The 17,198-nt window shown below is 42.6% G+C and overlaps 1 protein-coding gene across 8 annotated transcripts in view; it reads right to left on the bottom strand.

The window, feature by feature from the left end:
- TMC5 (transmembrane channel like 5) overlaps positions 1–17,198 on the bottom strand; it is a 77,567-nt gene that overhangs the window by 42,298 nt on the left and 18,071 nt on the right. For 6 of the 8 annotated variants that reach the window (XM_027609889.2, XM_027609883.2, XM_027609888.2 and 3 more), the window contains 2 exons: positions 3,155–4,017; positions 567–739 (listed from right to left, as the gene is read on the bottom strand). In XM_027609889.2, the coding sequence (XP_027465690.2) occupies positions 567–739; positions 3,155–3,945 (964 nt within the window). In that variant the 5' untranslated portion in view covers positions 3,946–4,017. Of the gene's footprint in view, positions 1–566; positions 740–3,154; positions 4,018–11,338; positions 11,364–14,117; positions 14,143–17,198 lie in introns of those variants that run through there. The other 2 variants (XM_027609891.2, XM_027609890.2) reach the window with 2 other exon arrangements.

Genomic DNA, 17,198 nt, shown 5'->3' with positions numbered 1-17,198 from the left:
CTTGACATGCTGGTGTCACCCCTCCTTATGTTTTAAGTAACTTGAGGATAGAGCTGACTCTTACTACCCTTGTCCACCCAGTAGGTTCTGAATACCCACTTGCTGCCTGTCTGAACAGTACAGACTAAATCTAGCCCACAAGTGATTTTGTTTGCCCAGTGCAATGTTTGATTTTTTTTTTTCTTTATTTTGGAGCATTTAAAAATCAGGAGGTTTCACATAAAAACCCAGATTTCTTCCTTCTTTAAAAAAATCTGAGGATTTGGTCATACTGAGCCCACATTTCCCCATAACCCCAATGGGCCAAATATGAACATCAGTCACCTCACGTAGGCACAGGGTGTGCACACTCTCATTTTTCATAATCCCTAAGCAGGCTGCTTTGACAAGTGATGATACTGCTTGTCTTTTCTAGACCCTCAATGTTCAGCCTTTGTAAGGTGGGTGTTTGAAAGGGGAGGGATAAACCAATTCTTCTCTTCCTGGAACTGTTAAATAACTGCTCCCCTAAGTCTACCGATTTTACTTTCTTCCCAGGATGTGATCTTATCTTAACAAATGCTTACCATAGCCATTGCCAGGAGCCCCGGGCACAGAATCGTCATATGGATTTGCCATCCCCATGGATTTCATTGCAATGCTTTCAGGGTCATCTTCATTCTCTCTCTCAAGGACGCCCAAGGGGCCCTCACTAGTATGACGAAATGAGGGCCGGTTTGAAGATGTTCTGCTGAGCACCCTGAAATCCCAAAATGATGGATCAAGATTCACCCAGGAGCATAGTAAGGACAGTCATCCATTCATCATCCAACCATCCATGCATCCATTCATTCATTCCACAAATGCTGACCGAATGCCAGCCATATGTTAGGCAAGGTCTAGGGGGTGAGAACACAAAGATTAAAAACACGAGGTGTCTACCCTCAAGGAACTCTCAATCCAATCTGGTAGAGCTTCTCAGACACAGTTAAGCAATTATAATACAAGTAGTAACTGGTGAGTACCTGAAGACAGGCCCAAGGAGTTCAGAGGAAAGAGAAAAGAATTCTGGCTGGCAGTTTGGAGGGAAATCTACATGGAAAAGAAACATTGCACGTAGGATTGGAAGGATAAATTAATAAATAAAGGGGCACCGGGGTGGCTCAGTCGTTGAGCATCTGCCTTCGGCTCAGGTCACAATCCCAGGGTCCTGGGATTGAGCCCCGCACCGGGCTCCCTGCTCAGCAGGAAGCCTGCTTCTCCCTCTCCCACTCCCCCTGCTTATGTTCCCTCTCTCACTGTGTCCTCTTTGTCAAATAAATAAATAAAATCTTTTTTAAAAAAAATCATACATAAAGTTAGGAGGAGAGCATTCCAAGGATGAAGAACAGCAAAAATAAAGGTGTAAGACCATAAACAGAAGTGCTGAATATATAAAGGGAATACTATAAAAATGAATTAACCTGGAGCAATGGTCTCAATTTTAGGTAACTGCCAATTTCCAGTCCCTGCCCCAGACAATGACCTCAGAAGCTCGGGAAGTTGGGTCCAGGCATTTGTATTATTTTTAAAGTTCTCCAGGTAATCAGGTGATTCTAAGGTTCAGTCCAGGTCAAGAACCACTGTACTAGAGGAAGGGAGGGGATAGGGAAGGTGGGGAAATGGGAGGAGGTCAGTTAGGCGGGTCTTCGGAAGCACTTTACATTAGACCAGTGCATCCTACTTCTTAAATGTTATCATAAGCAAAGCAGTGTGGCCTTTCTTCCAAAGGTTATGGAAAACCATGGAAGATCAAAAACCAAGGAGTGAGGGGCGCCTGGGTGGCTCAGTCATTTGAGCATCTGCTTTCGGCTCAGGTCATGATCCTGGCCAGGGTCCTGGGATCGAGCCCCATACTGGGCTCCCTGCTCCGCAAGAAGCCTGCTTCTCCCTCTCCCACTCCCCCTGCTTGTGTTCCCTCTCTCGCTGTGTCTCTCTCTGTCAAAAAATAAATCAAATAAAAAAAAAAAAAAAGGAGTGAGAGAATCAAAGGTATATTTTGAAATGATGAATCAGGCAGAGGGGTAAGGCCAAGGAGGCCATTTTGATCTGGTTCTGTTAATCCTCCTATTTGGGTTCTGAAGACATTTGACCCTACTGCACACCCAAATCTTATATCCTTATTCCTCAAGATAAATACAAGCCATTAGCTTTTGTTGAATTTATACATATTACTAGTAGAACTAGTACATGCCAAATGAGACACATATTGCTTAAATTTTCACAGGGTAAAATTTTTATAGATTAAAAATAACCTGACTAAAGAATCACATCTCGTTGACAACAGGAACATCGAAAACTTACCCCAGAAAAAAATCAGATTTGGTAGAACTAAGTCATCCAAACTAACACTGTCAATGTCCAGTATTGTACTTAGTAAAATTTGTCAATGACCAAAAATTGCTGGGAAATTAAAAAGATTTTGGACAAAATTTAGATCTACAAAATCTGAACTAGGAAAAACTGGACTTAGTTTTTTAGAACGAACTTAAAGGAATACCAACAATGGGGGAAATTATGATTGATAAAATCTGATGACTACAACAACAATGTAGAAGATCAATAAGCTAAATCTGCCATAAACATGAAAAGTGATCAATTCAGATGACAATAATTATAATAAAATAAAAATGAAAGTGGAAAGAAATCAGGAGTGGTTCAACCACCTTGAGTTAAAAAAAAAATGAGGAATTAAGTTGAGTTCATGGAGTTAGATCTTCAAAAGATTTTCTTGGTTAAAAATGCATTCCTGTGGATATAATTCTGGTTAAAATGTTTGGGTTCATAACTATCAAGTCTTAACCCTAACTTTATTGGCAAAGTAGCAGGGTCAAAACAATGGGAATCTAAATGTCTTGTAGGGATTATAGGAAGAGGTAGGAGACTGGGGAGGGTGCAGAGGTGCTATCCAAGCAAGAGGTGATGAAAGATTATGTTCAGGTAAGGGCTTGAAAGCTCAGACTGAAAGTCCATGGCCCAGGTGAGGTCTACGGTAGGTATGAAAGTTTCCTACAACTTCAGGTCACAGAAACCATCTTACGTGTCCCCCACCCAAACAACACCAACCAGGTTCCATTGGCTTGATGAACTATCATTCAGCACGCCCCTCCAAATGGACGGAGATGCTTGCACTTACTGTCTGGTCATTTCTGAAGTCTCAGAAGAGCCATAATCATGACCATTCTCAGCAACTGGGTAATCAGGCTTCCCCCAAAAGTTTGGAGAGTTCTGATAGTCCTCAGCATTGGGATAGTCTGGTTCCCCAAAAAAGTTTGGAGAGCTAGGTTGATTCTCAGCTCCTGGATAATCAGGCTCTCCCAGAGTGTCCATGTATGGATTGATTCTGGAACCAGCATATTCTGGAATCCTTCTGGTACCCAGATGGTTGGAATTTGCCCTGGAGCCAGGATGGTTAGAGTTTCTCTGAGCTCCAGGGTAGTCTGGTTCTCCCAAAGAGTCGAGATAATCAGGATTTGTTCTGGAGCCTGCATAGTTTCCACTGCTTCTGGAATCTGCAAAGTCAGAATTCCATTGGGATTCAGAGTAGTCTGGCTCTCTGGATGACCATGGATGGTACGGTTTGCTCCAAGATCCAATATAATCGGGCTCTGCCAAAGATATGGGATAATCTGAACTTCTTTTGGAGCCAGCAGAGAATGAGTTGCTTCTGGTGCCAGACTGGTATGGATTACTCTGAGATCCAGGGTAATCTGGTTCTGCTAGAGACCCAGGATAGTCTGGACCTGTTCTGTAGTCAGCAGAGTATGGGTTGCTCCTGGTGCTAGGGTAGCCTGAGTTGTTCAGAGCATCTGAAGAATCTGGATAATCCTGAGTTTTCAAATGCCCCCATGTACGGTTCCGAGATCCTGAAAAGTCAGGGTAATCTGATTCTTCCTCATACCCATTATTCCTGTAGTAGGCAGACATGCTGGCACAGATTCTTCACCCTGGAGTGTTAAAACGTTCCTGCATTTGAGTTACTTAGGGATCTTTTTTAATCTGAAAAACAAAAAGAAGGAAACATTCAGATCTTTTTCTTCCCTGCCGAGACTGCTGGTTATCTTCCACTATCTGTTCTCCTTTCTTTCACAGCTGGGTGCACAGCTGCCCAGAATCAGTATACTTCCCAGTCTCCTGTGCACCAAGATGTGACCAGGAGACTGGACAATGGGATGTGAGCAGAAGCAATAAATAAAACTCCCAGGTTTGTGCTGTTTAAGGCAAGGGGAATTTCTCCCCTTCTTGGTCTTCTTACCTACCTCCTGTGGACTGGGATGTGGAAATGATGGTGTGCCCTCTTGGGCCATGGACACAAAGGTGGCACCCACCCTAGAGATCATAGCACAACAGATGGAAGAAGCCTGGGTTGCTGATGACATCACAGATCAGTGCCAACATATCAGCTTGGGCTTTTATGTAAAAAAAATAAAATAAAACTTTATCTTGCGTAAGCCACTGTTGTGAGGGGAGTCTCTGATACATGTGGCCAAACTTAGATCCTAACCACTACATTCCTTTGGTTGTGGGAGAAGCAGAACAAAAAGCGGAAAGACTGGAAGAAACAAGGACTCTTTGAGCACTTTGAATGCACTTGTGGTTGCAGGATTGATCAAAGCATAAATTAGTATGAGTGTGCAAAGGAAGAACAGTTGATGGTAACTAGAGGAATTGAGTAAGAAGACAAATGCTACCACTCTTTCCAGTTTGAAAATATGATTTTGTGAGTTCTCTGAGCTCTAATCTATAGACATGGTATACTTTCCAAATCAGAAAAAATGGGATTTTAATTTCTAAGTGTGCTGGATATCTGTTGCTTTTACTAGCCTATTATTCATTTCCCCCTCTTTTGGCACCAATGCCCTGATTTTCATCTAGGCATCTGCCCCTCCCCATTCCTGACGCCAAGGACTGTCACATGACCCAGGCCTAACCAATCAGCGTCCACTATGCCCCTGGCCACAGGGTTTGGCTCAGGAATGGGCACATAACCCATACTGGTCCTCCAGGATCAGATTAACTGGGAAAGACGCACTCTTAGGTCACTAGGTTGCCATGGTGATGAAATATGAGCCTGGAACTGCTGGTATAGTGTCCATAGAAACAGAGAAGAAAATAAGTAGGGGAGAAAATAGAAAGGAAAAATCAACAGAATTTGTGGGACTGACCAGATATCGGAAGGGTGAAAGGTAACTCAAAAGACAAAAATAGCTCCACAGTTTCAAGCCATCGTGATTAGATAAAGTGTTGATGTAATTGAAAGCAGGAAGTATACCATTTTTAAAGTTCAGCCAATCTTGACAAGTTTATCTCTATGCAAACGAAAAGGGTTAGACTCTTTGTTGACTAATCAGAGCTGAAGAATTAACTGTAGTCTTAGAATGTTCATTTGCCAACTCAATTCCAGATTCTTCAGCATAGTGGAAGTCGGTTGTTTGTTCTTTTGTCCCTGCTGAGCATCTATTTCTCTCTTTTATGATAATACTTTTCCTTGAGTAATACCTCTTCCCCCTCTCAATCCAAATGGGCCACATGTGGACATATAACCCGAGTAGAATTCTTTTCTTTCTGGCCACAGTGATTGGGTCAGGGTACATAACCCAGTCAGAGCCCGTGAGATTCAATTATGGAAGTTTTGTAAGAAATGTTGGGAAGAGAGAAGCTCTCTCTCGTGGCTGGACTTGAGGTTAGGAAGTTATAAGACTGAAGCTGCCAGTGGTCACCAGTGGAGGAGGCCTGTCTGAGAGTGATGTCAACAGGGAAGAGATAAGAGTCAAGAGATAAACCGAAAGATCAAATACTGATGACAGTGTTCAAGCACCTGAATCCAGCCATGCCTGAAGACAGCTGACCACTGGACACCTGAATCATTACATTCCCTTTAGACTTAAGTTAGTTTAAGTTGGGTTTCTGTCATTTGCAAATGAAAGAGAAGAATTCTGACTGATACATCCAGTTTTGCAAACAGAAACATCTACGTGCATACACACACACACACACACACACACACACACACAGAGAAACATCTACACAAACTGTGTCACAAAGACTAAATGCTATGTGATAATGCAAATTATTTGCTTATATTTAAGACTACAAGTTAATATATTTATGATCTAGGATTTCCATGGCCTACCAAAACCCCAGCTATCACATCTAAAAAGCTAACCGATGCCTTCTAAATTCAAGAAAGTGAAACCTGGTACAGTACAACCTAAGAGAAATGAGTATGTCCACCAAAAGGCAATAAGAGCATTCACAGCAGTTTTTCCATACATGCCAGAAATTGGAAACAACAAAATGTCCTTCAACAGCAGAAGTCAATAAACTGTAGCATATTCATACAATGAAATACTACACAGAAGTAACAAAGACTGACTATCTGTTAGATGCAAGGACATGGAGGCAGCTCACAAATGTAACAATGACTCTAAGAGTCAGATACAAAAGTGTACAGACTGAATAACATTTACACCAAGTCCAAGAACAGAAAAACTAGTAAATGGAGCTAAAAGTCAGAATAGTGATTACCTTGGGGAAGGGAGGGGATGGGAAATGACATGAGGGGGCCTCTGGGTGCTGGAATGTTCCATATCTTGATCTGGGTGATGGTTACATGAGGGGGGGGGTGTACGTGTGTGTTTGTGGGAAAATTCATCAAATACACTTGAGAATTACGCACACCTCTGTAAATATATTTGTCCTTAATATTAAAAAGAAAAGGAGGGGTGCCTGGGTGGCTCAGTCGTTAAGCGTCTGCCTTCGGCTCAGGTCATGATCCTGAGATCGAGCCCCGCATCGGGCTCCCTGCTTGGCGGGAAGCCTGCTTCTCCCTCTCCCACTCCCCCTGCTTGTGTTCCCTCTCGCTGTCTCTCTGTCAAATGAATAAATAAAATCTTTAAAAATAAATAAATAAATAAATAAATAAATAAATAAATAAATAAATAAATAAATAGGAAAGGAAAGGACAGGAAAGGAAAATGAAAAAGACCTAAACTGGAAGCCATAACACAAAACCCTCTATTTCCCCACGGGGCTATGAAAAAAGAAAAAAAGAAGGGTTCCGGCTTACAAATATCCCCAATTTTCTTTCTTTTTTTTTGTAAAGGGATACAGATTTTATTTATTTATTTGGGAGAGAGAATGAGAGAGAGAGAGAGCGCACATGAGAGGGGGGAGGGTCAGAGGGAGAAGCAGACTCCCTGCTGAGCAGGGAGCCCGATGCGGGACTCGATCCTGGGACTCGATCCTGGGACTCGATCCTGGGACTCGATCCTGGGACTCCAGGATCATGACCTGAGCCGAAGGCAGTCGCTTAACCAACTGAGCCACCCAGGCGCCCCTCCCCAATTTTCTTTTTTCTTCCCTGCTCAGCGGGAAGCCTGCTTCTCCTTCTCCGTTCCCCCTGCTTGTGTTCCCTCTCTCACTGTGTCTCTCTCTCAAACAAATAAATAAATAAATAATATTTTAAAATCAAAGTGGCTAGGAGCCCAGCCCTTGGCATCAGGTATAATGGGATTTAGTTTCCCTCTGCTCCTGTGGGGACATGGGAAAGCCTCTTAACCTCTCTGAGTCTGTTTCCTGGCCCATCCAATCCTAACAATAATATCTCATAAGGCTGTTGTAAAGAATGAACGAGGTAAGGCAAATAAAGCAGTTGACACTGAGGAAGCAGGAAGCATTCACTGAAAAGAAGCTATTATTTACCATGATTTGTATTTATGTGTAATATAAACCCTGGCAAGTTCCAAAAGAGAAGGAAGTTGGTAGATAATAAAAGTCCTGCACTCAACCAGGAAACAATTAAAAAATAGACAATGTTTCTGGGATGCCTGGGTGGCTCAGTCAGTTAAGCAGCTGTCTTCGGCTTGGGTCATGATCCCAGGGTCCTGGGATTGAGTCCCGCGTCGGGTTCCTTGCTTACTGGAGAGCCTGCTTCTCCCTCTGCTTGGCTCTCTTCCTTCCCTCCCTCCCTCCCTCTCTCTTTCTGACAAATAAATAAGTAAAATCTTTAAAAATAAATAAATAATAAAAAATAGACATTTTATTAGAGGGAGGAGCAATTCTGCATAATTCCAAGACTGACGTAGTGAGTCTACCCGAGAATTAAATTTTGCTGTGAGCTTATTAGTCCAGACTGAAAGGGAATCATGAAAGCCTATCTAATACTCACTACTTGTGAAAAAGAGGAGGTATACCAGTTCTCCAACAGGGCCACACTTTTTCCCAGGATGAATTTCTTAAAAGAATATATCATAAGAATGTTTCCAAAGGGATCGGATAACCACACAATACCACAGAAAAGGACTGGAAAAGAAGGAGGAAATAACCACAAGGAAATAATCTTGTATTGATTGTCAAATGTAGTGGGAGTGAGTGATCTTCCAAGAATCCTACTCATGGTTTCCTATTAACTCTTAACCGAAACAAACGTCCGCCCTTTCAAAAGAGCACTTTCGCTTGTGCCTTGGAAAAGCACAAAGAGGATACTACATATATATTTTTCCCCTCCAAATTGTATTGCTCTACTAACTTCCCGATAAGGGCTATTGAGCTATCTATTCGGAGTTCTCCTTTTGACATCAGATTGACATCCATCTCATCCTTGACGTCCCATTTAGGATTTCGCACTTCACAGTTTCAATGGTTTTTCAATCACATTCCCAAACATTTATAATGCCTTCTAAATCTGTTCATTGTAGACTCCCTGTTTGATCTTGCAAGGCTTCTGGTTTGAATGGGTGATCCTAACAATCCTGCATTTGTCATTCAGCTAGTCCAGGAATGTTCAGGGGACGAATTACCACCTACAGTCTTGATGAGGTCTCATTCCGGCTACTTCATCTGTTTGTCAGCTAGCTGCCTCTTAGCCTTCCCAGACTTAAGACAACATAAGCCAAGGCAAGCCACCTATAAGCTCGTTTCTGCAGCCACCAAAGTGGCCTCACAAATCATAGGGACATGGAGGCATTAGGGTTGTCAGGCCAAGTTTTGTGTGTGATGACAAAAAACTGGAAAAAATCCAGAAACCATGAACAGGGGATGGGCCAAAGCAGTGACAGCACATCTGCATAGTGGAATATCATGGAGCTATCAAAAAGAATGCTTGAGATCTTCACAGAGCAGCAGAAAATAGCTGACTTTGTCTGGCCCCTCTCTCTAATCTCCTTTTTCCGTCTCCTGCCCCAGGCCCAAGCTAGAATCGTGACCATGCAGATGTGAACCACACCAAGGTTAATTATGCTAATTGAGGACAGTTATTACCCAAAAGAAAAGGAAAAAGAAGCCAATGGCCTTGTAAAACAGCATGAAATGCAGAACATCACCCCATAACATCACTGCCAAAAATTCTAATTTCAGCTGTACATTTGATTTTTTTTTTTTTTTTTTTTTTTTTTTTTTTTTTTACATTTGATCTTTTACAGAGGTGAACTTTGGGGGCACCTGGGTGGCTCAGTCAGTTAAGTGTCTGCCTTCAGCTCGGGTCATGATCCTGGGGTCCTGGGATCAAGCCCCTTCATCGGGCTCCCTGCTGAGCAGGGAGTCAGCTTCTCCCTCTCCCCCTCCCCCACCCCCAGCTCGTGCTTGCACGTGCTCTCTCTCTCAAATAAATAAAATCCTTAAAAAAAAAAACAACAGAGGTGAAGTTTATTGTGCCAACAAGTGACAGGGTAAACCTTTCAACGTAAGTGAATGTTGCCTATGTTAGCTACATCCCAACAAATGTAAATGATATAAGATACATGCATATTAAAACCAACAGTCAAAATTACCAAAGTAATCCTGTAGAAATTCATAACTAGTTCCAAAGAGCCACCATCTGTTTGGCTTGAGTGTTTTCAATGTCACCAGAGATGGTCCCCAAGTAGCTGTCCTAATGTCCAATGGCTGCAGGTAGGTAGCCTTTTTACTTGCACGTTCTCACCCCAGAAGGACAAAAAGGAATACTCCCCAAACTGATCTTTCTTCCTTTTTGCTGAATTACACCCACTCAATCCTATATGCAGCTTGCAAAAAGTCAAGTGCAAGATGCTAATATAGAAAACAAGAATGGCAGGATTGGCCTCCATTAAACTAGGTTTTCTCAATCTCAGTACTGTTCCCATTTGAGGCCAGAGAATTCTTTGTTGTTGGGCAGCTGTCCCGTGCATGGCAGGATGTTCAGAGTACCCCTGGCCTCTACCCACTAGGTGCAAGAGTTCCTCCCCCAAGGTGTGACAACTAGAAATGTCCCAGGCATTGTCAAATGTCCGCTGGGGACAAAATCACTACTCCTACTACCCCAGCCCTGTGTTTCAGAACAGCCGAGTTAAACTGATATTAATGTGGGAAGATCGAGGGGCACCTGGGTGGCTCATTTGGTTAAGCGTCTGCCTTTGGCTCAGGTCATGATCCCAGGGTCCTGGGATGGAGTCCTGCATCAGGCTCCCTGCTCAGTGGGGAGTCCACCTCTTCCTCTCCCCTCCCTCATGCTTGTGTGCTCACTTGCTCTCTCTCTCTCACGCTCTCTCTCAAATAAATAAATAAAAATTTTTTAAGAAAAGGAAAAGAAAAAGGATGCAGAGCCAAAGGAGACGTTGTCATAAAAGAGAGAGGAGAGGACATTTTGGATGAAAGTGAAAGCTAAGTGAAGAAGTGAAGTGGACAAAGTAAGAAAATGTGTACTTCTGAGCCAGGAAGTGAGCAGAACAATGTATATGCACACTCTCGCTTCGTTTTCACTTGATTCAGCATGGAGACTCTCCATGCTCCCATCTTACAGATGAGAAACTGAGGCTCAGAAACACTTGGTAACTTCTCTGAGTTCTCACAATTAGTAAGTGGGGACAAGGAATAGAATATAAGTTTCTTAACTACTACATTTAACCACCTCCCACGCAGATGGACTTTGTCATTTTTTAATTTACTTATTTAATTACTTACATATTTGGAACAATCAATGAAGATTGCTCAAGCAGAAAGGGAAACAGGCGGCACATTTTTTCCCCTATTAAAGATAGAAAATAAAAACAACACAACTCTGATCCAGGTGAAAAGAAGCCTTCTTTGCAGAAAGGAAACAGTAAACAAGCTGAATAAAAGGAAGCAAGAACTGGTATAAACACAGACACATAGGGGCACCTGGGTGGCTCAGCCGGTTAAGTGTCTGACTCTTGCTTTCGCTCAGGTCATGATCTCAGGATCACGGGACTGAGCCCCACATCAGGCTCTGTGCTCAGCATGCAGTCTGCTTAAGATTCTCTCTCTCCCTAGCCCTCTGCCCTCTCCCCCTGCTCTCTTTCCAAATAAATAAATAAATAAATAAATAAAATTTGGGGGGCACCTGGGTGTCTCAGTTGGTTGAGTGTCTGCCTTCAGCTTGGGTTGTGATCTCAGAGTCTTGGAATTAAGCCCCACATGAGGCTTCCTGCTGATGTGGAGCAGGGAGCCTGCTTCTCCCTCTCCCACTCCCCCTGCTTGTGCTCGCACACGTTCTCTCTGTCAAATAAATAAATAAAATCTTAGAAAAATTAAAAATTAAAAATAGAATTACCATCCGATCCAGCAATTTCACTGCTGCATATTCATTCAAAAGAATTGAAAGCAAGGTCTCAAAAAATATATATATATACACCCATTTTCATAGCAGTATTATTCACAAAAGTGAAAAGGTGGAAGCAACCTGTGTCCATCAATGGATGAAGGGATAAACAAAATTTGATATATCCATGCATTGAAATATTATTCAGCCTTAAAAAGCAAGGAAATTCGGGGAGGCTGGGTGGCTCAGTCATTAAGCGTCTGCCTTCAGCTCAGGTCATGATCTCAGGGTCCTGGGATCAAGCCCTGCACTGGGCTTCCTGCTTGGGGGAAGCCTGCTTCTCCCTCTCCCACTCCCCCTGCTTGTGTTCCCTCTCTCACTGTGTCTCTCTCTGTCAATTAAATAAATAAAATCTTAAAAAAAAAAAAAAGCAAGGAAATTATGACACCTGCTACAACATGGATGGACCTTGAGGACATTAGGCTAAGTAAAAGAAGCCAGTCACTAAAAGACAAATATGTATGACTCCGGTTATAGGCGTTTAATCTAGAGTAGTCAAATTCACAGGCAGCAGATAGGCAGCAGAATAGTGGTTGTCAGGAGCTGGGAGGAGAAGGAAATGGGGAATTGTTATTTGTTGTTTGATGGGTATACTGTTTCAGTTTTGCAAGATGAGAAAGTTCTGGAGATGGGTTGCACAACAATGTGAATGTACTTAACATTAGTGAATGTATACTTAAAAATGGTTAAGATGAGGGGCACCTGGGTGGCTCAGTCGGTTAAGCGTCTGCCTTCAGCTCAGGGCATGATCCCAGGGTCCTAGGATAGAGCCCCACATCGGGCTCCCTGCTCAGCGGGAAGCCTGCTTCTCCCTCTCCCTCTGCTGTTCCCCCTGCTTGTGCTCTCTCTCTCTCTCTCTCTGTGTCAAATACATAAATAAAATCTTTAAAAAATTGGTTAAGATGATAAATTTAATGTTATGTATATATATTATCACAATTTAAGAAAAAGGATAGTAAAGGGCACCTGGGTGGCTCAGTTGGTTAATCATCTGCCTTCAGCTCGGGTCATGATCCTGGGGTCCTGGGATCGAGCCCCACATCAGGCTCCCTGCTCAGTGGGAAGCCTGCTTCTCCCTCTCCCTCTGCCTGCTGCTCTGCCTACTTGCGCTCTCTCCCTATCTCTCTGTCAAAAAAATAAATAAATCTTTAAAAAAAAAAGAAAAAGGATAGTAAAGACAAAAAAAGGAAGCAAGAATTTTTCCAAATGAGTCGTTTCAAAGTGAAAACCCATTTTCTAAAAAAAAGTAAAACACTAAAGCACTGTATCTGGGGGAAACGGGAGAGAAAATGCTGGAATAAGCTGAATATGAAGGCTTTCTCCCCCAGTTCCCAAATAGGTTACAGAAGCTCTAAAATAAATCAAAATTTGCTACAATCAAAGCATATTGAGATTTTAAACTGTGTCATTTCCTTAAAGCCTCAAAATAAGCACAATAAAACCATCACTGAAATGTTGAGCATAGCAATCATCCCAGCAAGGAAAGGAAATTGAAAAACCGACAGCCCCAAACACCTTTCCAGCCCCACCTGCACTTGACAAAGACAGCTGACAAATGGGACACTTTCAGTCCACCTCCTCTACCAGGGTGGCAAGGACCAAAGGAGAAGCAAAACCTGGGGGTACAGATAAGAGTGAAGAAGATTCTCTTGCTTATCCAGAGGAATGCCCTTCCTGGGGGCTCCAAAAAAACTAGACCACAAGACAAAGTTAAAAAGCACAGAGAGAGAGAGACTCAACAGCTCCCCAACGTCTACCCCAACTCTGCTCAATGGCTTTCCACTGAATCTAAAATAACATCTAAATTCCTTACTATGGGGGCACCTCGCTGGCTCAGTTGGAAGAGCATGAGACTCTTGATCTCGGGGTCATGAGTTCAAGCCTTAGGTTGTGGGGGTAGAGATTACTTAAATAAAACCTTAACAAAAAAAGTAATAATAAGGGGTGCCTGGGTGGCTCAGATGGTTAAGCGTCTGCCTTTGGCTCGGGTCATGATCTCAGGGTTCTGGGATCGAACCCCGCATCGGGCTCCCTGCCTGGCGGGGAACTTGCTTCTCCCTCTCCCTCTACTGTTCCCCCTACTTGTGCTCTCTCACTCTCTCTGTCAAATAAATAAATAAAATCTTTAAAAAAAAAGTATTAAGAATAATAAATAGGGGCACCTGGGTGGCTCAGTCGGTCAAGTGTCCAACTCTTGGTTTCAGCTAGGGGTTGGCCCGCAGGGGACTCCACACTGGTTGTGGAGCCTGCTTGAGATTTTCTCCCTCTCCTCTCCTTCTGCCACCCCCCCTGCTTTTGAGAGACAATGCCAGCAGGGGGAGTGGCAGCCGGAGAGGGAAAAGCAGGCTCCCTGCTGAGCAGGGAGCCCAATGTGGAGCTCAAGGTGGGACTCCATCCCAGGACCCTGGGATCACCACCTGAGCCTAAGGCAGACCTTAACTGACTGAGCCACCCAGGCGCCCCCCCCCACACACACACAATTTTTAAATAAGTAAAAATAAATAAAAAATAAACTCCTTACTATGGTGTGAAAAGTATCCATGAGCTGGCACCTGCCTACCTCTCCCCTTGTTCTTCATCCTCACTTCATTGACACGCTTTTTCAGTAAAGAATCAGATAGGAAATATTTTAAGCTTTGTGGGCCATACAAACTCTGTAGCAACTACTCGACTCTGTTACTATAGCACTAAAGCAGCCCTAGACAATATATAATTGAAGAGGTGTGTCTGTGTTCCAATGTATGGACACCAAAATTTGAATGCCATATAATTTTTAGATGCCATGAACTATTCTTCTTCTTTTGATTTTTGCCAACAATTATAAAATATAAAAACCATCCTTAGTTCACAAGCCATATCCGAACTGAGGGGCATAGTTTGCCAAGTCCTGCACTAAACACACTGGCCCGTTTTCCTGGGTCATGGCCTTTGCATATGCTATTCCTTCTGCCTAGAATGCTTGTCCCTTCACCCTTGGCCTGGCTAACCCTTCATTTTAAGGTATCAGCTTAAATGCTGCTTTCACAGAGAGGTCTCCTTTACTCCTCCACATGCAAATAGTTCCCCCTCAGCCTCTATCATAGCATCCTGTTCTTTTGCACATGGGACTTATCAGTTTGTAATTATATATTATACTTTCTGTGCTTATATTGTTCAATATTTGTCCTCCACTAGACTGAAAGCTCTGTGATGGCAGGAGTTACACTATTTTGCTCATTATATGCCTGGCATGCAAGAGTACTGAATTAATATTTGTTGAGTGAACAAACGAAGGTTGTCCTACAAAGTTCTCATTCATCTCATCCATCACCTGGGGCCCATCATGATGATGACACCTCAACCAATGGGAGGCAAAACAAACCTACACCCGGATCAGTTGGACTACTCTGGGGGAAGGTGGGGGCGGGGGAGGGTTCACACAGACTAGCATTTCTCATGCCTGGGTCCAATTTTTGGTACAAATATATCCCATTTATAAATTGAGAGTTTGGGATCAGTTCAGGGATTTTTGAAAGGATCATTTCCCTTGTGGAAAATACTAAGGAATCTCTTGGTGATCATTTCTTCCTTCTTAATTCCCATTCAATATTTCTAACTAACAACTAGGTAAAGTCTCCATTGGTGCTAATAAGTCTTTAACACCTGTCTGAATTTGCCATTGTCTCTTTTTCAAAAAGACAGAGCAAAGCTCCAAGCTCAGAACCCTCATGATGCCACAACTTATGACTAGAATTTATTTTATTTTTGAAATTAGCATGCAAAAAATATCTTTGGTGTCTAGTTCTACAAGTTTGAACACATGCATACCACTACCACCACTGGGATACAGACCAGTTCCATCACCCCAAAACTCCCTCATGCCACCCCCTCTGTGACCAAGCCCTCCTACCACCCTCTGCTCACCACTGATCTATTCTCTGTCCCTCTATCTTTGCATTTCTTCAAAATGTCAAATAAATAGAACCACACAGAATGTAGCCCTTTGGGACTGACTGCTTTCACTCAGCATAATCTAGCTAGGATTTAATAAGATGGTTTGGTTTTCCCTGTATGTATGTATATATATTACTGTGTAGTCACCTATATTTATAAGCAAGTGATACAAGTTTTCCATTTACAATAATGACATGAGTTTCCTTTTAAAATAAATCTGTTAGGTAAAAAGAATAGATAAATATTAGTATGCATGGTAAGAAAAGGGGCAAAAATCATGAAGGTGAAACACAAATGACTAAATTCTGGGATACAATAGACATTAAACAATAATATAATTGTATTACACTCCCTTCCCCCAACACACACACACAAAATACCAGTCTGTAATTCTAAGAATTCCTGAAAGTGGAAAAAAAAAGAATTTTAAAAGAAGAAATGGTCCATTCCCAGGCATCTCATTTCAAGCAAGCTTTCATAATCGCAGAGCTTCCATTCCTTTCTCAGGCACCTGATCTTGGAAAGACAATTCCAACACAAGGAGTGAAGGCCACCACCCATCCCTGAGCAGTTACCAGGGCAGGAAGCTATCCTATACTAAACACACCCACATTTCAGCAGAAACACAGATTTTGTTGGGCGCCTGGGTGGCTCAGTTGTTTAAGCGACTGCCTTCGGCTCAGGTCATGATCCCGGAGTCCCAGGATCGAGTCCCGCATCGGGCTCCCTGCTCGGCGAGAAGCCTGCTTCTCCCTCTGGCCCTCCCCCCTCTCATGTACTCTCTCTCTCATTCTCGCTCTCTCAAATAAATAAATAAATCTTAAAAAAAAAAAAAGAAACAGATTTTGTTTATGTTCTTTGTTACCATGTTAGCTTAATAATTACCTTGGCTGTCATCATCCACCACAAACAAATGCTTTAGAATCTTTAATCTGCAGTGTGTAATGTTTAGAACAAGGAAATAAGGGGATTTAAATCGTATCTTAGAAGCATGTGAGGGCAAAACCTTGAATCATCCATTTCTCAAAACCCTCTGGTAACTAAGCATTAGTTCGTGCCCCACGGGACTTCCCAGAGACTTTCCACCTTTGACCCAGGTGCAGTCATAACTATACATTTGGGTCCTTCAGAAAACAAGGATGTTTGCAAAAGACCAATATCAAAACTATGAATAGGAAGGGAAAATATAAAGAGAGCTATGTGGGTATATCTTCCTCTTCTTTATTCATGTTTCCCCTTCATAAAAGAATTTACTTAATTTTTAAGACATTTACTTACTTCCCAAAGAAAGGTAATTATATTTTATGAATGCAAATAGAGGGGCACCCGGATGGCTCAGTCAGTTAAGTGTCGGACTCTTAATTTCGGCTCAGGTCATGATCTTGAGGTTGTGGGATCAGGGCCCCCCATGTCAGTGGGCATGGAGTCTGCTTGAGATTCTCTCTCCCTCTCCCTCCCCCTCTGCCCTTCCGCCGCTTTATAAAATAAATAAATATTTTTTTAAAAAAAGAATATAAGATTTTTAGCTTGCTGAACATGTGAGAAAGAGTCAGAGGCTGGAAAATGAACATGAACTTTAATCTCATGAAGTGCATCACCCAGACACGGCAAAAATTCACCCAGAGAATGGTCTAAGGTGCTGCAGTTACCATGGAGGTTGCAAATGCTT

The sequence above is a fragment of the Zalophus californianus genome, chromosome 10 (genome assembly GCF_009762305.2).
Source record: "Zalophus californianus isolate mZalCal1 chromosome 10, mZalCal1.pri.v2, whole genome shotgun sequence".
NCBI classification, from domain to species: Eukaryota; Metazoa; Chordata; class Mammalia; order Carnivora; family Otariidae; genus Zalophus; species Zalophus californianus.
The sequence above is the reverse complement of the archived record's forward strand: the minus strand, read 5'-3'. Positions and strand labels throughout refer to the sequence as shown.